The 23,380-nt window shown below is 41.0% G+C and overlaps 1 protein-coding gene across 3 annotated transcripts in view; it reads right to left on the bottom strand.

Moving 5' to 3' along the window:
- EML6 (EMAP like 6) overlaps positions 1-23,380 on the bottom strand; it is a 210,393-nt gene that overhangs the window by 119,129 nt on the left and 67,884 nt on the right. For all 3 annotated transcript variants that reach the window (XM_075925488.2, XM_006122118.5, XM_075925489.2), the window contains 5 exons: positions 20,159-20,294; positions 10,665-10,866; positions 8,344-8,481; positions 4,821-5,077; positions 4,034-4,246 (listed from right to left, as the gene is read on the bottom strand). In XM_075925488.2, coding sequence (XP_075781603.2) covers positions 4,034-4,246; positions 4,821-5,077; positions 8,344-8,481; positions 10,665-10,866; positions 20,159-20,294 — 946 coding nt within the window. The remainder of the gene's footprint in view (positions 1-4,033; positions 4,247-4,820; positions 5,078-8,343; positions 8,482-10,664; positions 10,867-20,158; positions 20,295-23,380) is intronic.

Genomic DNA, 23,380 nt, shown 5'->3' with positions numbered 1-23,380 from the left:
CTTACCCTCACCTCCATTACTTCACCCCCATTCCCCGTAACTCCTCCCCTTCCACCCCCACACTGCCTATCCCTAATCCCACCTCCTTCCTCCATATTCCTACACCCCCTCTTTCCCTAACCCCTCCCCCTCTGTACCTCCACACTGCCCATCCCCCTGCCTCCATTCCTATATTCCCCTCACCCCCACAATCTCCCCTTACTACACCACCCATTCCCACATTCACTCTTATTCCCTTTCCTCGCTCCCTATGCAAAATCAACCCCTTCCTACAAACAGGCAACCTAATCAGCAAAGAAACAACACCAAGCCCGTATGAAGGAATTTCTATGGCTTTGGGGGCGGCTACTCTGGGTGCTGTGACAGCAGGAGCTGAGCAGCTGCCTGGAGAGAAGGGGTGGTAAAGGTGGCATTGCTGGGGTGTTGTGAAGTGGGAAAGGGGTATGTCTGTGGGCAGAGGAAATGGAAAGGAAGTAGAGAAAAAGGCCCAAGTGAGAGGCAGAGAGTGGGGGTTCCTTTGAGATGGCAGGTTGAGAAGAGGGGATGGGAGTTTGTGAGGGGGCAGGGGAGGGGCTGAGGAAACACTTGGAGGAATGAAAGAAGGGTTGGAGGTCATGCAGTGAGGGGGGTCCTCTGGGCACCACCATGCAGAGGCAGGTGCTCCCCAGCTACCCTGTCCCCACTTGGCCATGTCAGCAGCCATTCCGAATACTGTTGGGCCTCCCCTTCGTGATGTCTCAGGGGTTGCCAGACTGCAGCAGCAGTTTCAACCAGGGTGGCTTGAAGGTATGGCAATGGATGGGGCCACTCAAGATATGGCAGTGGATGGGGGGCAGGCAGCCAGGGACACAAAGCCTGACTCCATTCCCAGCACAAGTGATCCATGCCCCAGGCCTCCACCAGCTGAAGCACCCCGTGGGCCAGGATGCTGAGAGCCCCTGCCTAGGAGGAGCATGGCCTTGCAGTTCCCATCGCTGGGTAGCGAGCCAAAGTTCAGCCTGTCCCACACATGCTATCGTGCACCATAGGCAGCTGCCAGAAGGGGACATGGTGCAGTGGTTGCTTCCCCGGAGCAGAGGGATGCCAGAGTAAGCCTAATGCACAGCCAGTGCCTCCCTCAGCCACCAGGCCCTGCTCCACTTCCTCTGTTGGTATGCTCCTGCGCAACACCTCAGATCCTCTGGCCACCAGGAAGGCCCTCAATGTCTCCAGGTCCAGCCAACCCCAGAGCCTCTACTTGGGGTTTTCCCCTGAGCAATGGTGGCAACGCTGCCACAGCCCCATTTCCTGCACCAAGCAGGCTGATCTGGAGCAGCGCCATGCCAAGGCCCTGGATGGAATTGCTCCCTGCCCCGGACAGTGTTTGGGGACTGGCAAAGCCACTTGGCAACTTGGTCTGGGCAGATTCTGTTTCCAAAGGGTCCTTCCCGCTTAGTTCTGGCCGCAACCTTTTGGGAGGTGGAACTTGCTGAGACCAGGCTGCCAGGTGGCTTTGCCATACCTGAACAGTGTCTGGGGCAAAGCGGCCGTGGGAGGACGGAGCCTGTGGGATGCAGAGTGACATGATGACATCACTCTGTTCTCCTGCAAAAAAACCTTTTTTATATATATAGACATATACTAAATATTGTCAATATTTCAGTATTCTTTCCCCCCCTAAGAGTACTGGTCTTTGAAGAATATTACCCATTTCCTAGTGACATTTGTCTCAAGACTTTTTCCAATTAGAGAATCCACATGGTTGGAAAATTTAGGCACTCCCTGTGCTAAACCAGATCCATATCCCTCCTCATAGTGAGATGGACCTCACTCATATCAATCCATAGACCAGGGGTGCTGGTGGGTTGGTGGGATAAGGTGAACTGGGTCTCCCCCAGGGCTGCTGAAAGAACATGGGAAAGGTAGAAGGCAGTGCATACAACTGTGTAGAAGCATCCAAAAATTTGATGCCTCAGTTTTTCAGGTGCTTTACAGAGCTGCATATTCTGTGTATGCCTAGGGATGACATTGCAGCCCAGCTTGCACCTCACTACACATGGAGGCTAATCTAGGATTCAGAGACAACATGAGTGCATGGTGGCCTGGAGATGGAAGGGACCCTGCAGTGCAGTTGTGGACAACCTGAAGGAGGCAGCACGTGGTCCAACAGAGTTCCATATGCAACCCGTGCACCTCCTCTCTGCCTCCTTCCCTCATGCATCTCATTCACTGGGGTCCCCACACCTACCCTCACCTCCCTTTTCCTCCCAGAATTTCCCGAGTGCCATGAATTGGCTGATTCACATCTTGTCCCCACTCCTCTCCCTCCCACAGCTTGAATTATGTGAATCAGCTGAAGAGAGGGAGAAGATGCACAGAATGACTCAGTCCTCACTGGACAGGGTAGAACCTGAGGCCCTGGGTGTTTTGGGGAGAAGTAGGGACTGAACCTAATCTCCTGCCAAAGAGAAAGGAGCAGCAGCCGAGAAGACAAACATGGGAGTGCGACTGGTGTGAAGTGTTATGGGCAGCAATGGAGTTGCGGACATCCATCCCCTATCCAGGGTACATTCTGTGGGTGAGGGATAAACAAACTCTGCAAGTATGACCCCAGGGATCACCAAGCGGGAGTCAAGGGACTCTCCTGGAGTAACTCCACTGACAGAGGGAGAAAAGAATGGGCAAGGACAAATCTAGTGGTTATCTAAGTGGGTGGAAGGTTATGACAGGCTGATGAATAAGGAGGGTTTCATCAGCCACAGGCCACTCCAGCCCCAGTGAGCTTTGTGACTGCCTGGCAAAGATAAAAAGCTGCCAACCTAATTAACCAAGGGCTATAAAAGCTGGGAGGAAGGATAACAGAGAGAAGGAGGAAAAAGAAAGGCAAGGCACAAAGAAGTGGATCATTTTGATCTGCTGCTGGCAAAATTTGGTTGTGAAGAACCTGTACGTAGATAGTAGGGAGGTGGAAAACAACTATAAATAAAGAACACTGCTATTTGCATCAACATGAGGCATCTTTGAGGGTACGTCTACACAGCAACATTATTTTGAAATAATGTTAAAATACTGTCAAGCTGGAGGACTTCTTACTCCGACTCCTGTAACCCTCACTGTAAGAGGAGTAAGGAAGAGTGCTCTATTTCGAAATAAGCGCTGTGTAGACACTCCCAATTTCACAATAAGCTATACAATTGACTTAGCTCAATTTGCGTAGCTTATTTTGAGTTAAGCCCTGCTGTATAGATGCTCCCTGACTGATTAGTGAGGGAAGCATGGGCAGAAACTAAAGAGGCCCCAGCTTGCCCTTTGCTTCAGGGAGCCACTGAAAGCCACCAAATCAGGGTAAGCTAAAAGAATGGCCTTGTCTTCCAAAGTTATACAGAAGGAAAGATTTAAGTCATGATAGATGTAAGTATGTGAACGAGTAATCGACTAGTCAATTAACCGATAAGCCTACTACTTGCATTCTCCTCCCCGCTGCCTCTGTATCAGAAGCAGTGGGGGAAGAGCAGAAGCTGGTTCTGGGGTGCTGCCTGCCCCTAGGATTCAAACATTCAAGAAAGCACCAACCCCAGTCTCTCTCATCAGTACATGAACATATGCTAATAAAGAGATAATTTTTATAGGACACAGTCATAAAGATGCAATAATAATAGCTCAGCTGCATTACGTGGATGTTTTCCAGAATGGTGAGATAGGAATATTTAACTAAAAGGCAAGAGTCTAAAATATGCAAGGAAAAAAGAAATACTTTCTACTAAAAAGTGATTAAAATAGTCTTGTGTGACATCTGCCTACAATAAGTATTACGTATGGCAGTACCCACTCCCCTGAAACACTACAAGCATTGACTGAATTATCATTTTAGAATCAATGGAACATATTCTCTCCTATGTGCACATCATTCTCTTTAATATTAATATGAGTTTTGAATGGGGATCAAGAGGATATTAAAACCCCAATAAGTATATTAGTATAGTATCAGTGTAATGTGGCATACATTCATTAAGAGTTTAATTACTGAGTTCCTGAGAATAAAACTGTGTCTTACCTTTTTTTAGGCAAGGAAATTTGAATAATTTAACAAATCCAAAATCATCTCCAGTCACTAGTACTGAGCTACTGTAATTTCCATCCACGGAGTTGACATCTGTAATGTTGGTATATTTTGGCCAAATTCCATTCACTTCAGGCCCTATCACACAGGTCCATGAGGCCCAGTGAATTCCTTTGATTTCATCTTTGCTTGTTAAATGCTTCCCAGCTGAAAACAGTCAAATTAACATGCTGCTTATCCAACTATCTTTCCATTAAAAAGGTGTTTTCTCTATTGTATTTAGTTCTTTTTTAAGCTCAGTTTTTTTATTAATAACCTTTATTTTAAATAAATATGATCGATCACTGCTTATGAGGCTCTTCGAAGATGTTTAGGGGTAAGTTAGAGCTCAATAACAGTACAGAACACTAAGTGCCAGGACTGGTGGCTGTAAACAATCTTTATGGGACCATGGGAAACTTGGCCACAACCAAGATAAGTGGACATCTAGCTAACTGTAGCTCAAAATGTATTTCTGGAGTGGGTCAATATATAATATAAATGATACAATGGGAATGTGCAATTAGATGAATAGTGGAAATATATTTATTTTTACTAAAGTTAAAGATTAATATGAATGATACATATATCTGTTTTACATGTAAACAGTAGATATTTAGGTAAATAGCAAACAAAGTATTTCTGCTTTGAGATGTAAAATTTAAATGAACATATTGTATTCTCCTCTTAGAAAACATCAAAATATCTTATTTGTTCATAACACTAACTTCTTTGAGCTTACATGGCATCTTGTAGAACAGTCGCTCTCCTGCACCATCATTGGTTTGCAAGAATTTACTATCCACAGACCAGTCAATATGGGTAATAAAACTTGAAGATTTGTTGCACTCTCCTATTTTTTTGTATCGTTGAGCAATGGCATAGATATCGACAGGGCCATCATTAGAACCCACAGCAAGATAGGAGCCATCTGGTGAAAATTTCATTTCATGGATTACTTCCTTTCGATCTTTAATATGAACTACCTCTGTCATATCTCTGCAAGAACCAAGAGCAAGAATATAAATTATGGACTTGTAAATATGAAACCCAAAATATTTAAATTAAGACAGACACACTAAGCACTTTTTAAAAACAAAATCTGACTTCAGAAGTCAGAATTCTCCATTCTCTGTGTCTTACTGTCTATACTCATAAGTTCAAAGGAAAGCAAACAGTTTTATGGATAGCAAAGTGACTTGACCTTTTTAATTGACATTTATAACATTAATGATTCCCTATGTTATACTCCTCATAGCCAATACATCGCTTTCAACTTGTTTTTTCCTAGTTTAGAAACAGAAATTAGTGTACATCTTTGTCAATATTTTTCATTAGAAAGAAAATATGAACTGGTGACCAAAGGAAGCTATATGAAGTATATTTTGGGATGTAATGTAATTCAGTAGCTCCCTGTTTGCCATTATAGTAGGATAAGTTAGTTTTTCCTCTACAAGAAACTACTTAGTATCAAAGGGTATGTCCCTGGTCTGCCCCACTGGGGGCTTGTACCTCATTCCTCCCTCACATCCTTCCACTTACCTCTCCTTAACCCCCCTTCCTGATGTCAAATAAAATACATGTATTTTCATGAACACAAACTCTCTTTATTTTACAAAACTGGGGGAAGGGGGAATGAAACTCTGGTGAGACTGGGGAAAGGAGGCGAGAGAAGGGAAGAGAGAGGGTGGGAGAGGGGAGGGGGAAACCTGGGAGGAAGAAGCAAGAGGAAGAAGGAGGAGGGGAAGCTCAAGACTCAGGGTTGGGGGGGTCTCTCCTGACCAACTTGATTTTCATGCAGACCTGCTCCTGGGTTCACATGTGGCCTTTGGTCGCCAGATTGGCAGCTATGCTGCCATAGATGGCTGCATTCCTCCATCTAGTGCAGAGATCACGGACGTTGGGGGCATCCCCCCCAAACCTGAATAAGGTCCATGATCTCCACCCTGGACCAGGAAGGCGCCCGCCTTCTCTGGGCCTTGGCAGGCTCCTGGCAGCTGGTAGACTGCTCCTGGGGAGTAGTGGAGGGCTGGCTGCCAGTGGCTTGCTGGCTCATGTTTTGGGGCCATTGGGTCAGGGGCAGTGACTGCTGGCTCTGGGCTGGCAGGCTTGGAGCTGGCACAGGCACTGTGGCCAGAGTCAACCCCTTTAAGGGCTCCGGGGAGGGGGGAGGGAGAGGAGTGTTTTTGGTTGAGGCTGGAATGGCCACCAGGGCACCTGGGAAGGCTGGCGACCCCCTATTTTGAAATAAATGTCTACACAGCACTTATTTCGAAATAGCTATTTCGAATTTGGCGTTATTCCTCATGGAATGAGGTTTACCAAATTTGAAATAAGGGCTCCACTATTTCGAATTATTTCAAAATAGCGGTTTGGCTGTGTTGACACTAGTAAAGTTATTTCGAAATAACTTTGCTGTGTAGACATACCCAAAGCTAATCAGCATTATATTGATTATACTAGAGCCAGGGCTTCTATAGGAAATTTTTGGGGATGAAGCTGCTTGCATTATCTCATGGAACATATGAAATTTATATATATATTTAGTTTGCTTCATTAGTGCTACATGACCTCCAAGTTTATAAACTTTGCAGAGACTTTTATTGATGCAGATCAATAACAGAATCCAAAAGAGGAGAAAAAACAACATTAAGAGTAAGAATATACTTTGGGATTTGGTATTATTAGTGGTAAAGCTGGTCAAGAAATAACTATTTTTCCTCTGCTAGAAAAAAAAACTATTTTCATTGAAATGGTTCATTAAAATGATTTGGATATTAAATGAAAACCCAAAATCTGAAAAAAAATATTGGGTTTGGGTTTTTTCAAACAGAAACTCCAAAATTGTTAAAGAAATCACATTATTTATGTAGCTACAGTATTTTGGTGCATGTGCAGTAGTTGCATATTTAGTTATCTGTTCTCACGCAAAATCATTTGGGGTTTTCTCACAAATAAGATCTTTATTTACATATTTGTTCTATTGGTGAAATGTGGGTACACATTTGAAAACCTGGCCCAGTCTGTTAGCAGTGCACTGTAGCAACTTTCGCAGATCTCCACTGCATTGTCTTCCTACCTAAATATTTCCCCTGTAGCAGTGTCTGAGATTCTTCTGTCCTAAGGGCAGGACTCCGCACATGTCTTTGTTGACTCTCATCAGCTTTCTTTTGGCTCAAATCCTCCAATTTGTCTAGAGCCCCCACAGAATCATCAACTATTATTCCAACAAAAATGTCTTGTGCTATGTCTTTTGAAATAGAAAAAAAATTCTAAATTCATGCACCTGTAAACTAAAGAGTTATAAGGAGCTGTCATATTACATGAGGGCTACGTCTAGACTGGCATGATTTTTCACAAATGATTTTAACGGAAAAGCACTTTTGCGCAAAAGCATCCGTGGCCAATCTAGACGCGCTTTTGCGCAAAAAAGCCCCGATCGCTATTTTTGGGATCGGGGCTTTTATGCGCAAAACAAATGTGAGCTGTCTACACTGGCTCTTTAGCGCAAAAGCTTTTGCACAAAAGGACTTTTGCCCGAACGGAGCAGCATAGTATTTCCGCAAGAAGCACAGATTTCTTACATGAGATCATCAGTGTTCTTGTGGAAATTCAAGTGGTCAGTGTAAACAGCTGGCAAGTTTTTCCACAAAAGCAGCTGCTTTTGCCGAAAAACTTGCCAGTCTAGACAGAGCCGAGAAGTTTGGTATTCACTTAACATGCAGAGGTTTGCAAACTTTCCTGCAGACCTCACTAAAGAAATTGTTATAGATAGCAATCATTCCTACATTGGAGCAGGAAATGGACTTGGTGATTGAAGAGGTCTTTCTCAAATCTAGCATCTATTAATATGTCATAAATGCGGTTTCTGTGCCCCCCAAAATGTACTTAATTTCAGAGCTACTAAGTCACAGGATAGATACTTTTCAGTTGAAAATACTAAGCTTGAAAGCTTAAACTTGGACAACATTATTAATGATGTCATTAGAGACATTTTATGTTAAATTGAAATATAACTTTATATTCAAAATATAACTATTTATAATATATGAATGTATTACATTTACAATACATTAAAACATGAGCTTAATATACATGATTTAAAAATAGTCATCTCTAAAGTCAGCTGAGGAGAAATACCTAGAAACTTTGATAATTGTTATTCATTTTTTCCAAACAAAACACTCAATGAGTTAAAAAATAGTAAGATTTGGCCTGAGTTTCTAGAAGAGTCACCAGTACTGAAACACAATTCACTATCCTACCTTACTCGAAGAACAATGAAGGAACCATCTTTCATTCCAAGAGCTAGCTGAGATCCATCAGGACTGAAAGATACACTGCGTACAGCTTCTTCCATATTACAGCGAGCAATCAAGGCATGATCAGCAAGGCTCCATAATCTACACAAAAAATTGAGAACCAAAACAGGATACTTATCATTACAAATGTTCAAACTATCAACTGCAGAAATGAAATGCCAGCTTCTTCAAATAGATACACAGTAAGTATGCTTACCTACATGAAGTAATTTTTGTGGCTTAAATGTGTAACTGGGCTTTCATAGAATGCTCCCGTATTCTATTTAGATCTGTGCCTCTCCAAAGTCATAGTTAATACATTCTCAAAAATAATCATAATTTGGTACAAGGTAGTGGTTTTAGCATAATGCACCATTACATAAAGTTGAATTTTATGGTTACCACATATGCTGCAGTTAAAGGAAGGCCTGTTGCGATTTAAATCTGATTTCAATAATTAGGTTGTAAAAAAAAAACCTCCTCCAATAGAAAACCAGTTGGCTGCTGGCTAGATGCATATTTTCTCCCACAGATACAAGTTCTAAGCAGCACTGTACAGAATCTCAACCATATTTGTAATAAAGTTAAGAAATGTTTATTTCTATTTAAATATTTTTACTCAGACCCACCAAAGCGGGGGAGCAAATGGTCCAGAGATTCAAACAGTCCAGAGACTCTGGTTGTCACCACTGCCGCAATAGCAGTGGTGGTGGCCAGAGCCCCAGGCCCTTTTAATCACTGCCAGAACACCTTGCAGCATGCTCTGGGCAATGCTAAGTGCTGCGGGGAGGGTACTACGCAGCCAGCCCCCACACCTTGGCCAGGGGCCTAAGGAGGCTGTTGGTGCCCTTGTTTTTACTGGAATACAGAACAGAAAATATTTTAATTCCTTGAGATCATACAAGTACTTTACTTGCAGGGTTCTTGCTCTCACTTGCTTTGCCTAGCCTTATGGTGGCATTCTGCAAATAGCAGGACCAATTATAGGGAAAATCCTTTTCAGCCCTTGTAGCCTCAGTATGAAGCATACTGTATTACTCTGTGGGGAGGGAACCATAAGAGCTGCAAGAAAATGGAGCATGCTTAGTACAAATTGAATATTTGGTGACTTCAGTTGCCAAACGCTAATGAGTCTCTATTGAATTGTGGGAGATGCAACTTTTCATAGGGCTTTAAGTTGGCCAAATTTGCACAAATTCTCAGATACACGGCAATAGAAACTTGGTTGAGAGTATGGTGACTGCCCTCCTGCTATATTTAAAGTCCCTGCTCCAAAGGCACAAGTTGTACAATTTTTTGATAATGCAAACTAAACAATATATTTTTATTTTATCCTGTTTTCTGACATGGCTAATCTGTGTCAACTAACAGTTTTGGAAAATTTCAGCCTGAGACAGACACCTCACATGAAAAATTTCAGACTAAATTGTTTATGTTTAGCAAAGTTAGAAACAACAAATATATAATGATCTTATAATGGAAAGTGTCAGATACCTGCATTGCCTACATACAGATCATGCAAATCTTGGCCTTTTTATTTTGTGTCCTGCAATATCTGATAATTGCATGTGTGGTTATAAACTTGATGTACCTGTACACTAGATACAAGATTTGGCACAAAGACAAACATCCAAAACAATAGCATGTTAGGTGCTGTTTATTCTGTATGTTTTCCCAATAATTCATTATTTTAAAATCATTTGAGAAATATGTGTATTCTAAGAGTAAAGTAACAAATAGGAGTAAATGCATTCATACTCTGAAATCCATAATTGTCACTCTGAAGAGTAATGTATAATTTACAATTGTGATGTATAATTTACAATCGCAGTGTACCTTAAGAGAAATTGGACCTCATCAATTATTTTGGGGAAGGGAGGCCAAGTCATTTAACGTGCTCATAAACACAAGAGGAAAATGTGACAATATCAGTGATTAGATTTGTTAAACTAATGCCTTCCATTTTAGCCACAGGCAGAAATGAAATGCAGCATGCTTTAAGACTACATTTTTATAGGCAATTTCCGATGGATTTTACATGATTTATGGAATGTGGGCACCATGGCTGATTCAAAGTTATGACTGCAATGAAGTAATTAGAAAAAATGCTATCTTAATTAAGCTGAAGGTTTTTAAATTCTTGGAAAAGTGTCACAATTCTTTACTCAGCACTAAACCTCTTTTTAAAGCAATGACAGATGTTTCAAAAAAGAATATGGCTTAAAAATGTTCTTAAAAGTATATGACTGATTGAATATAGAGCAGTAAAGGAGCTCCGGCCTTACCGTACAGATCGATCATCACTGCCTGTGACAGCTAAAGGCTTCTTTGGATGAACTGCCAGGGCCCAGAGCTCCCCTTCACAATGACCCTGCATTATCAGCATTGGTTTATCTCTTTCTCTTACTATCACCTCAAATATTTCACTGTCCTGTGTCCCTGCTAAAAGTCTGTCTCCTTTCCAACAAACACTTCGGATGGACAAACCTGACAAGGAACAGAGCAGTTTTAGGTCACCAGTAACAATGAGACAAAGCTACATCTAACATAATACAGAATGAGAATTTTTACAATTCATTTATAACAACCATATTTTGAACTTATCTTCAGTCTGAAGACTTAAGGCATTTTGTAGCTTATATAGCTATAAAACTAAATAAGAAGCTAGAATTGCAATTCTATGAGGAAAAGCAAATGTCATTATTCCCATTTTACAAAAAAGGTAGTTGCGACAATGGGAGATGCAAGAGCAGTCCTGAGAGGCAATGAATGGTCAGAACTCCTAATGCCAATGGTGGGAGTTGAGTGTGCTCAGAATCTCACTGAATCATTTTCCTAGGCATTTTATATAATGGGGAAATTTACAGACACACAAAATCCATTTTTATTTAACACGGGTATTTGTGGGAAATTTATATTAGGGTAGACTCCTGTGATTGGAACTGTTTTTACCATCATTTCATTAGATTTGCTTTTTAAGCAGACTTAACTAAAACAGTGATAACGATTCCCATAACTGCAGCTTCATCTGCACTATGACTCTCAATGGTTCTATTTTTAAATTTCAGTAATTTCTCCAGATAAGATGTGGCCTAAGTGACTTACTCTAGTGTGTGCAGGAAATCTGAGACAAAAGTGGGAGTGGAATGCAGATTTCCCATTTATGGCTATGTCTAGTCTGCAGATGAACGCGTCCACGTTTTCGGAACAGTTTCCGAAAAAGCGGGCACATTCTTTTGGCATCCCTATATTCGTCTTCCTCTTGTGAAGACGGGCCAAATTTTGGAAAAGCCTCTTCTGAAAAAAAAGTGGAAAAATATAAACAAATTGCGTTTCACAATTTGCGTATCTTTTTCCAAAAAAAACCCTGCAGTCTAGACGTAGCCTATAAGCCCTCTGCTTTAACTGCAAGACTATCTTTGACTCACAAACCAGCCTCCTTCCTTCCCTTTTTATAAGGAAAAAGGTTATTTTAAAACCACATCTGTCCTTCATTAAAAAACCTCCCTTATCTTAAAACCAAATATACATCTATATGACAGATAGGCTGAAATTTCACTTTTATTGTAAATTATTTACATTAGCAATGTTGAATCATGAATCAAGCAATAGAATTCAATATGAAAATTCAGTAATTGATTCCACATAATTGTAAGTCTTTGTACTTCCCACTCACCACAGTATAAACTGGGAACAACTCCAGTCAAAAGAGTTACACTGCTGTAAGACTAGTACAGGCAGTCCCCGGGTTACGTACAAGATAGGGACTGTAGGTTTGTTCTTAAGTTGAATTTGTATGTAAGTCGGAACTGGCACATATTATAGGGGAAACTCTAGCCAAACATTTCTCCAGAGCTCAGTTTTATTCTCCCACACCTCACTTCCTTCAGTCCTTTATTCTCAAGCTGAGGTGTCTGCTGAGAAAAGCCGCTCCACATCTCCCTGGATGATTCATATGGACAATGCAGAGACAATAGGAAGAAATTTGAGATATCGCCTTAGATTCACTTTATTTTCAAAAAGGCTGTGAATGGTGGATGTGCCAGCAGGGTGACTAGTCTTCCTATTTGTCTAGCTGAGGAGATGGCAATTAGAAACTGACCATCTCTCGTACATGTGTTTTCATGGACACGTGTGAGAGAGCAAACTGCCATGGACTCCAAGAAGGTCTAGTCAAAGCCCTGAGAACTAGGTTAAGATCCTAGACTAGAGTGGGTGGTATCTCATGCAAGAATAGATTGCCAGTGCCTTTTTAGGAATCTACACATTAGCATGTAAAGGACATTTTCACTGCAAGATGTACCTTAAGCTGAGTGAGAGTTTTGACCTTTTAAGGTCTATAATGTAGTGTAAAATCAAAGGGAGGGAAGATGAGGATGGAATCATTTCCATTTTGTAGGTAAGTTTGTTGAGTGGTCAACTTTGGCCAAGTAGCAACACATTTTTTAGCTCATCAGAGCAGTCTGACTCTAAGGGTAGGTCTAGACTGCAGTGCTATTTTGGAATACCTGAAGTATCCCAAAATAGCAATGCCACATCTTTAAACATGCCAGTTATTTCCCAAAATAGTGGCTGCGCTATTCTGGCATCCTTGTAACCCCTCATTCCACAAGGGTTAAGGGAGTTGTTGGAATAGTGCCTTATTTTGAAATCTGGTGCTGTCTACACCGCGCCAAATTTCAAAATAAGCTCTTTCAACCTAGACTCAAAATAAGTTATGCAATTTGCATAGCGCAAATTGCATAGCTTATTCTGACTGAAGGGTGCTGTCTAGATGCTCAGAGGCAAAGGTAAAGGAGCAGTCCATTATTTTGAAAGATCTGGTGAGGAATCAGACGAGGAATCAGACAAGCCAGGTAAGGGAGTGAGACTTGTCTTGGCCAAAAGGGGCAATCAGAATAATTCTTTCTTTGTTTTGTTGAATTTTCAACATAGCCTTTGATAGAAGGAAAAACTGAGAAAAGATATACAAGAGGTCCCTGTCCCTTGGAAGAATGAGAGCACCTTCCAGTGAATGTTTCCCCAGACCAGACCTGGAGCAGTAACAAGGACATTTCTTGTTCCAGTAAGTAGTGAAGAGATAAGTAGTCAGGGTTCCCCAAAGGGTGAATATATGTTAAAGCTCCTCTGAGCTTAATTTCCACCTCACTTTCCGGATCATCACCTCGTATTAGTGAGTGGGTGTGCACGTTCCAATGAACCCAAGAGCGATGCCATAGGGAGTCTTGTACTTCCCGCAGGGTCACCCATGGCAGCAAGGTCAAGGGGGAGGGACCTGACAAAGAAAGATCCTAAAAATCCTCAATGGCAGAACAGGTGGAGGATAGCAAGGGTAATGCTGCAACAGCTGTGAAGGCAGATGAAGGCTGCAGCAGACAGAAGACTCCCAATCGTCATGGATTCCATGCCATTGGACACGGGCCTTCTATCTGTCAAGGACTGTGCGGTGGCTGCAGTGCAACAGCCCCCCCAGGTTAAAAGTCGTAATGCACAAGCATATTCCTATGCACTACTCTCCTAACTTTAAGCCCTATGGCAACTAGTGAATGGTGATGGGAGCAGGATTGTGAAATCCGGAAGCTTTTAGTCACGGACCAGCATGTAGGCATTGGATGTGTTTCTCAGTCATTCCATTTTAAGGACCGAGGCAGTAGAATGGTCTGACAGCTGCAACCATGACTGAGCAGCCCTATTTAGGGTCTGCTCTGCTCACCCCATATAGGAAGGGGGCTAGAAAAGGTGTCCACCTCAACCCCCCCTGACTGGATAGCCACGTCCAGTGCGTTCACCTCTGTGCAGTCAAAATTGAAGGTTAAATTTTGGAACATGGAATATTTGGACTTTAATGGACAATCCAGACAGTGAATGACCTGAAAGATGCATGGCAATTATCGCCCTGGAGCTCCGATGATTTAACATCAACATAGCTGCCCTGGCAGAAACGCATAGACCAGAAAAAGGACAGCTAAGAGAAGAAGGTGGAGGGTACGCCTTTTTCTGGACAGGAACCCCAAAGGAAGAAAAAGGAATTCACGGAGTAGGATTTGCCATCCAAAACGAACTGACAAAGATTCTAAAATGAAGTTATTGGTCAGCCTCACAGCATCCTAACACCACAATTCCTATATTATAGAACTACAGAGATGAAGGATAATTTCAACTTGCATGGGGCAAGAAGCTCAAGAAACTCTTAGTAAAAGTCTAAATTAATGGATTGTGGAAAACAAGGAACCAATCAGCACCTCTCTATGTGACTAGTCAAATGGCAGAGGAGCATTCATGGGGAAGAGAGGCCCACCCCTGCATACACTCTCCTTTTATTCTATCTAAAAATATTGTATACCCGTCCAACCTAGTCAAGATTGGTAGCATTACAGATAAATTAATGTTTACTGAACTTTCTATCTGGATTTTTCACATGTTGACTAATCCTAAAAGTCCTGAAATCAACTTCTTGATTATTCCTTACATGTTAGTAGAGACTGTGGTCTCAGTTTTGCAAAGTTAAGCTTTTTACATCAGTGGCTCAATTCCACATTTGGTCATTCAGATAGCTATTAAAGCACGTCCATTTTAGCACAGTAAGTACCAATATGAAAAACTAAATATGGGATTAGCTGTTAATTTAGGTATATAAATGTGAAGATTAGGGATCTCTAGCCCATTACCTCATACAAGAGAACAAAGCCTTCTAACATATATTTAGAGAGGAAACTGCATATGGTAAATTCTTCAGAGGCTCAGCTGATTTTTCCCTTTAGCTGATCTAGTTGGGGTTGAACACTTTAAAAGAATAAAGTAACAACTTGACAGCATTTTCTGTTTGATTGCCTGCTTTTGTAACCTAACCAAAAATAATAACTCCTATAGTGGGATGAAATATGGGGGAATGAAATTAATGAAAAATCAAATTGTTATGTTAAAGTTCATGATAAAGTCAATGATACTATAATACAGATACTATAATAAAGGAATACTTGAATAAAATGTAGTTGAATACTGGTAGAAAACTGCTTTTCAATAAAATTCCCAATTGAATAAGATATATATCATTGGCGTTTTGTGCTGTCCCCTTAAAAATGAGTAAAAGAATGTTGAGCTGTCATGCCAACTTCCAAAAAATACAAAAAACCTTGGAAGATGACACAGTCTGTTCCCTTTTGTGAGTTATCTAGGAAATGATTCAAGCTCAGCTCTTAATAATATCTTCCTGAAGGGCACCAAAATCAGTATACGGAATGGAGTTCTGATATCTCTTTCAAATCCTCAGTAACCGCAGTAAAGTATTGGTGTGTAGACAATCTTAAGACATTGACACCAAATCAGATTAAAATGTCTTGAAAGTAATCATTCCTAGTATATATGTGAAAGGAAACTATTCTTCATCAGATGTTCTACTGACACTCTGGTAGATTCAGATTTAAGTGTAGATGTGCTAGTAATCAGATTGTGTATAATGACTGTGATAGACTGAACATTTACTGTAATACTCTGAATGAACTTTCATTGAAATAAGTTGAACCTTACTGAATTAGGGATAATACCTTTGGGGTAGGGTTGGAAGAACTGAGCCCACTGAAATTTCAGAAGACTGATTGCTTTTTCTGAGCTGAAGCTATGATGAACTGGGGACTACAATGGAATTTCCTTGCAAAAGGCATTGATGGACTGCTCCTGTCAGAATCTATGTTAGGGTTGGGATTAGCTCTGGTAAGCTTACAAGCATGCATGTAGTTTCTTTTATAGTTTTTAATATGTTTTTTCTGTTATGCTTTTTACCTTAAGAATAAAGTAGGTTTGCATAGGAAGTGCTGTTTGGTAATATATCTCTAACAATTACACCTGTTAACAGTCTCTGGACAATGATGCCAGGGAACTGAGTGACCTGAAAATGCTATGGTCAGAAGAGAGTGGGAGTTGTGTCAGAAAGGCAACAGCTGGAGTGGGCTATCTCTACAAACTGCTTACAGGGGGGAAAAACAAATGGGGGAAAATTGCGACTACACATATATTTAAAGTTAAGCACATGATGAAATGAACAAAGGCCACCTAGAAGATAGCTCAAGCCATCACAGAATTTTTGGAATTCTGTAGACTCCCAAGAACTTGGCAGGAATGTGGACTATCAGTTGACTTGGATGAGGCTGTTCAAACATTTAAATGTAAGCATGTTCTTTCCTGGATCAGAATCTATCAGGAAATTGAAACAGTCAAGAATCCTGATGTCTAAAGTGCTCTTTGGCAAAGCTCCAGTGATCAGAATTCTAGTCAAATTAAATCTGTAGCTAGCAAACAAAATGGATCAGCAGTGGGTCACAATACAGGAAACAAAGAAAGGGATAGAGATGGAACAGGTCAAAGGATACAGGTAAATGAAGCATTACATTGAAAGGACACACTGCAAAGAGAAAACAGAAAAGAGGACATGAGAAGAAAGACAATTAAAAGGGTAGAGACAGTGAGATGTAAGACCACAGGTTGCTTGGATTTTCTGATTTGTAACCCTTCTCATGCCTTAATTTTATATTCTAAGAGTCTGTCTATTGTTCAAAAGAAGTTTTTACAAATTTCTTCTTCCTTAGTCTCAATGATTATGTATGTGGACAGAACCACTTTGAATTTCTCAAAACACAGAACTTTCTTCCAATAGAACAACTGTAGTGTAATTCAACATTTAGTGGATTGCTTAAGTAAGTTTTCTAGTTTTTGTCACTGCCAACTAAGTACATAGTGATAAAATGTGTTCTGGTTGTGAAAAAGCAAATTTACAACGAGTGGCTCAAATTCTATATTTAGATGAACCCCAAAAGCTCAGGAGGGAAAGGTTAGGTAACTATTTCTGATTTTAACTTATTTCTACTTGGAAGTCACTTAGTTTGTTATTTATTAATAAAAATAATTGTGCTAACTTAATATTTATCTTTAAGTAGAAATTGAACTCCTTATTTGCACTGAACATGGAATTTTGTACGAATTATTTTTGTCTTGTAAGGAGACAGTAAGAATTAGCATTGATAGTCTATAGCCCTAGCATATTGCTTTTGCTATGTAATATTTTTCTGAGCTTAGCTGCTCTCTTCTAAGTGTTGTGTATCTTTAACATTTAACAATGGAATCGAATGCATATAATTTAATAGCAACTCTACATAAGAACATAAGAATGGCCATATTGGGTCAGACCAAAAGTCCATCTAGCCCAGTATCCTGTCTTCTGACAGTGACCAATGCCAGCTGCACCAGAGGCAGGGCCGGATTAAGGCATGGGCTAGCCAGGTAGCTGCCTGAGGCGCCAACCTATGGGGGGTGCCTGATGGCAGCAGTAAGGGATGCGCAACGCCCCTTATAGCTGCCATCAGGCGCCGCACGCCCGACTCCCAGATCACGGGCTGCAGCAGCTCCCAGCAGCCACCCTGCAGCAACTGCCTGGGGTAGGGGCCGTGTTAACCCCCCGCAGCGCCGGCCAGCAGCGCCCTTCCCCTCACAGCCGCGGAGCCCTGCACGATCAGGCTCGGCCCACTCCAGGCGGCCCCGGGCTGCGTGCCAACAGTGGTAGCCGTGCCGGGCCAGGCACGTGCATCCTGCCGCCGCCAGCTTCGCATGCCCTCCCTCATGCGCCGGGCGGGAGTGGGGCCGCACATGCGCCTTCCCCCAACCCAGGGCACAATTAAACTGTCTGCCCAGGGCACCAGAATGGCTGTCTGTCACCAGACGTTTGAAATCTGCTACTTATTAATTTCATTTGGTGACCCCTAGTTCTTGTGTTATGGGAACAAGTAAATAACTTCCTTATTCACCTTCTCCATACCAGTCATGATTTTATAGACCTTTTTCATAACCCCTCCTTAGTTTCCTCTTTTCTAAAATGAAAAGTACCAGTTTTATTAAGCTCTCCTCAGATGGCAGTAGTTCAAAACCCCTAATCATTTTTGTTGCCCTTTTCTGAACTTTTTCCAATGCCAAGATATCTTTTTTGACTGTAGGCAAGCACATCTGCACACAGTATTCCAGATGTGGGTGTACCATGTCTTACTCTCTATTCCTTTTTAAATGATTCCTAATATTCTGTTTGCTTTTTTGACTGCTGCTGCACATTGAGTGGATGTTTTCAGAGAACTATTCACAATGATTCCAAGATCTCTCTCTTGAGTGGTAATAGCTAATTTAGTCCCTATCATTTTGTACGTATAGCTAGGATGATGTTTTCCAATATGCTTTACTTAATATTTATGAACATTAAAATTCATCTGCCATTTTGTTTCCCAGTCATCTAGTTTTGTGAGATCCTTTTTAAGCTCTTTATAGTCTGCTTTGGACTTACTTATCTTGAGCAGTTTAGTATCATCTTCAAATTTTGCCACCTGTTGAATAGATTTGGTCCCAGTACAAACCCCTGCAGGACACCACTAGTTATCTCTCTCCATTCTGAAAACTGACCTTTTATTCCTACCCTTAGTTTCCTATCTTTTAAGTCTTATGTGAGTTTTCTTTCTTTTAGCAAAGGAAGCTGAATAACTTATTCCAAGATCAAAATGCATTCTTTAGACCACCTGCAGAAGGACAGCAAGATAGCAAATTAGGAATAAATGAACTTTATAAATAAATTATGGCTTCTTGATGTTTATTATTTTGAAGCAATCATTTTATGCAGAAAATTCTCTTAATTCTTTGAATTCAGAGACACAACTGGCACCTACCAGAAAGTTCATGGGTTCATGGGTAGCAAGCAGCGCATGGAACAGAAATGTATTATTCCTTTGTTGGACTTTCCAAAATTTGAAGCATGCTTCACAGGACTAGTACAAGAGGAATCAAGAAGCTGAATGTTTATGTATGTGCATTCTATTTGCCAGCAGTTGTTTCTATGTACAGTTCTACATACCAGTCATTCTTACTTTTATTGTGAACAGAGTGCTTGAGGGCCTGTTACCAGCCGGAATACAGTAATGTTTTAGCATACTCTCAAAGTTCCCAGCTTGTGCTGAGAGCTAGAATTGAGCTCTCCATGCATACGTTTTAGCTTCCAAAATTCTCAAATGGACCCTGCCAAAAAAGTATGTTTGCTGACACACTTGTGATTTCTTACATTCTTTACATTTTTGTTCAGAACTTTATAAATAAATTGCCACCTCCTCACCACCACCTTGCCCAGGGGCCCACATGAGCTTTCATTTCCCTTGGTCATGGAAGACAAGAAGGAACGGAGAGGAGCCATGGCCAGTAGTGCCCCTTATATCGGCACATGCATGCACGGCTCCAAAGGGCATTAGAGCTGGCCACACAGATACCATTAAGGGAAAAATCTCCAGCAACATCACACAGAGTGTGCACACATGTAACATGGAATGGACATGAGCAAGCAGTTGGAAAAAATATATAGAATAATAAGAGTCCAAGCACTCAAAGAAAAATATAGAACATTAAGGGTTATAATGACTAGTTTCCTTTCCCTCTGTACTCCCCTTTAGTGCTCAGAAAATCTGAGAAACAGCATTCTCAAACTTTTGTTATGAGTATATCTTTGTATATCATGTTGTGACCTTCCACTGCATGGAAAAATAGACAACAAAGTACCATGTTTGTATTATGGAATATGAAAACTGCTCAAAAATATTAACAAGCATTATTGTCAAACATGATAATTTGGTTTAAAAATCTATATATATCTATCAAGTCTGGTAAAATTCAACAGTATTCAGAGTCATTAATACTTTATATTATATTAAAATATAACAATGCTTATCCAAATATATCAAAATTCACTACAACATAATTGTATTACCTTTGTATCCTTGTTCAGTCTCCCTGAGATCAATTTTAGTTATTGGCTTGAAATCGGTGTCCCATAACCGAATACAACCATCTCTCCCACCAGTAGCAAAACCTTCCTCACAAGCATACATACTAAAAATTCCAGCCTGTTAATCAATAGTATAATAATTTTGAAAGTTGATTACAATTTAAACACACAAACAAATCAAGGTGTGTTTGAGTATGCTCTTGTTAAAAGCCAAACCGTTAAGAACTGTTAAATAATACTATTTAGAAGACAAGATGTTCTCCTCTCAGAAAACAAACCAAACACACATAGGTGACAGTTTATTTCAAGTGCTCTCTTACCAACTCATTGATTGTGAGTTATAATGGAATTTGTATAAATAACATACTCAGCATACAAATATCACTGTAAATTAATTTAATGAATTTTGTTACAAAGCAGTACTAAGTAAACCATAGGACACCTACAATAAACTGTCACCCAGAATAAACAAAAAACAAGCAAACAATTGATACAAATATTCTTACAGGTGAAGAGATGGTTCAGACAGTGTTTCATGAATTCAGTTCAGACATCCTTTGGAATCTGATCGAAACTGAAAGAGTGTGAATTGCATATCTACTGTAGTTTGAATTGCTTTTTCACTTTCAAAAGGAAAAAAATCACATTATGGATCAACATGTTTTTCTACAGTAAAATATTTTTACAGTATTTATTAGAATGCAGACTGATGTATCACCCACCTTGTCTTTACTGTAATATCTTTTACTGGACCAATTTCTGTTGCTGAGAGAGACTCCTAAATGGTCAGAGTTAGGACCACCAAATTTGGTATGCAGGTTCCTCTTATCATAACTTAAAGCAAGGTAGGGGTTTGGTTGCGCCAGGACAATAGGACGTACCTGGAATTTGATTGTTTCTCATAAAATAGAAAGGGAGGAGTCTGGTAGGAGGGACAGTTGACACTGAGGCAATAAGAGGCAACAAGAGGCCAGAGATGGGGATAGGGACAGCTGTAACCCCATTGGGCCAGGAGGGGGCAAGGGTGGAGAAAGGGATAGCTATCTACCATATATTTCAGACAGTTTGTCTGTTTGTGGGTCTGTTTATCTGTGTATCTGTCTGTCCCCCAGCAGGGGGACATGCACCCCTGCCTCGGCTGTGCTCACTGCAGCTGCATCAGCCACAGACAAATGCTTCTCACCTGGCTCCAAGCTGCTATGGTGAGAGAGGGCTCAGGTCATCTTCTCTCCCCAAGGTAACCTACATACTGAAACCCCTGATCTCCAATGCCACCCCAGAACAATGATTTAAATGAAGAAAAACCAAAACTTATTTGAGTTCAAGACTCAAGCAATGCCATGTAAATCTTCCAGTTAACATATATGTTAAGGAGTCATTCACAGTGAAATGGATATTAGTAGGTTATAGATTGTTTTAATTAGCCATTGTAATAATCCACTGTCTCTATTCAGTGCATAATTGGTAGTGCCTAAGAGTGCATCTACACTGTACTGTAACTCAAAATAAGATATGCAATTGGAGCTATCCAAATTGTGTATCTTATTTCAATGCTATTTCAAAATAGCTTATTTCATCACGCTGTCTACACAGCACCAAATTTCAAAATAAAGCACTATTCTGAAACATCCCTTACTCCTCATAGAATGAGGTTTACAGGAATGTCAGAACAGTGAGCCAGAAATAATGGGCTTGCTGTGAAGACGCGGGATAGCTATTTCAGGATACTCCAGTATCCCGAAATAGCATTGCAGTGTAGACACAGCCTAAGTGTCTAGCAAGGTTATGAATTTAATGACCCAGACTCATCTTCTGAAATGTTATGTGGTTTCTTTTGAGAATGAGGACTGAGAGATCAGATATAACATGAATGGACTGTGAAAAGTGCTCACCCACAGGTGAGGTGGTGTTTTGTCTTTTATCTTTTTTGAATGACAGTTCATTTGAGATCATAGTGATTATCTGGTTTCACCCACATAGTTGTTCTTGGGAGTTTTAGTGAACTGAATGAGATATTTCATATGTTGTAATATCATAGAATCATAGAATACTAGGACTGGAAAGGACCTTGAGAGGTCATCGAGTCCAGTCCCTAGCCCCCATGGCAGGACCAAATACTGTCTAGACCATCCCTGTTAGACATTTATCTAACCTACTCTTAAATATTTCCAGAGATGGGGATTCCACAACCTCTCTAGGCAATTTATTCCAGTGTTTGACTACCCTGACAGTTAGGAACTTTTTCCTAATGTCCAACCTAAACCTCCCTTGCTGCAGTTTAAGACCATTGCTTCTTGTTCTATCCTCAGAGGCCAAGATGAACAAATTTTCTCCCTCCTCCTTATGACACCCTTTTAGATACCTGAAAACGGCTATCACGTCCCCCCTCCGTCTTTCCTTTTCTAAACTAAACAAACCCAATTCTTTCAGCCTTCCTTCATAAGTCATGTTCTCTAGACCTTTAATCATTCTTGTTGCTCTTCTCTGGACCCTGTCCAATTTCTCCACACCTTTTTTGTAATGCAGTGCCCAGAACTGGACACAATATTCCAACTAAGGCCTAACCAGCGCAGAGTGAAGCGGAAGAATGACTTCTCGTGTATTGCTCACAACACACGTGTAAATGTATCCCAGAATCATGTTTGCTTTTTTGCAACAGCATCACACTGCTGACTCATATTCAGCTTGTGGTCCACTATAACCCCTAGATCCCTTTCTGCAGTACTCCTTCCTAGACAGTCACTTCCCATTCTGTATGGCTACGTCTACACTGGCCCCTTTTCCGGAAGGGGCATGTAAATTTCATGAGTCGTAGTAGGGAAATGCGCGGGGGATTTAAATATCCCCCGCGGCATTTAAATAAAAATGTCCGCCGCTTTTTTCCGGCTTTTAAAAAAGCCGGAAAAGAGCGTCTACACTGGCCCCGATCCTCCGGAAAAAGTGCCCTTTTCCGGAGGCTCTTATTCCTACTTCGAAGTAGGAATAAGAGCCTCCGGAAAAGGGCACTTTTTCCGGAGGATCGGGGCCAGTGTAGACGCTCTTTTCCGGCTTTTTTAAAAGCCGGAAAAAAGCGGCGGACATTTTTATTTAAATGCCGCGGGGGATATTTAAATCCCCCGCGCATTTCCCTACTACGACTCATGAAATTTACATGCCCCTTCCGGAAAAGGGGCCAGTGTAGACGAGCCCAACGTGTGAAACTGA

This window comes from Pelodiscus sinensis, chromosome 3 (genome assembly GCF_052426305.1).
Source record: "Pelodiscus sinensis isolate ZL-2025 chromosome 3, ASM5242630v1, whole genome shotgun sequence".
Classification (NCBI taxonomy): Eukaryota; Metazoa; Chordata; order Testudines; family Trionychidae; genus Pelodiscus; species Pelodiscus sinensis.
The sequence above is the reverse complement of the archived record's forward strand: the minus strand, read 5'-3'. Positions and strand labels throughout refer to the sequence as shown.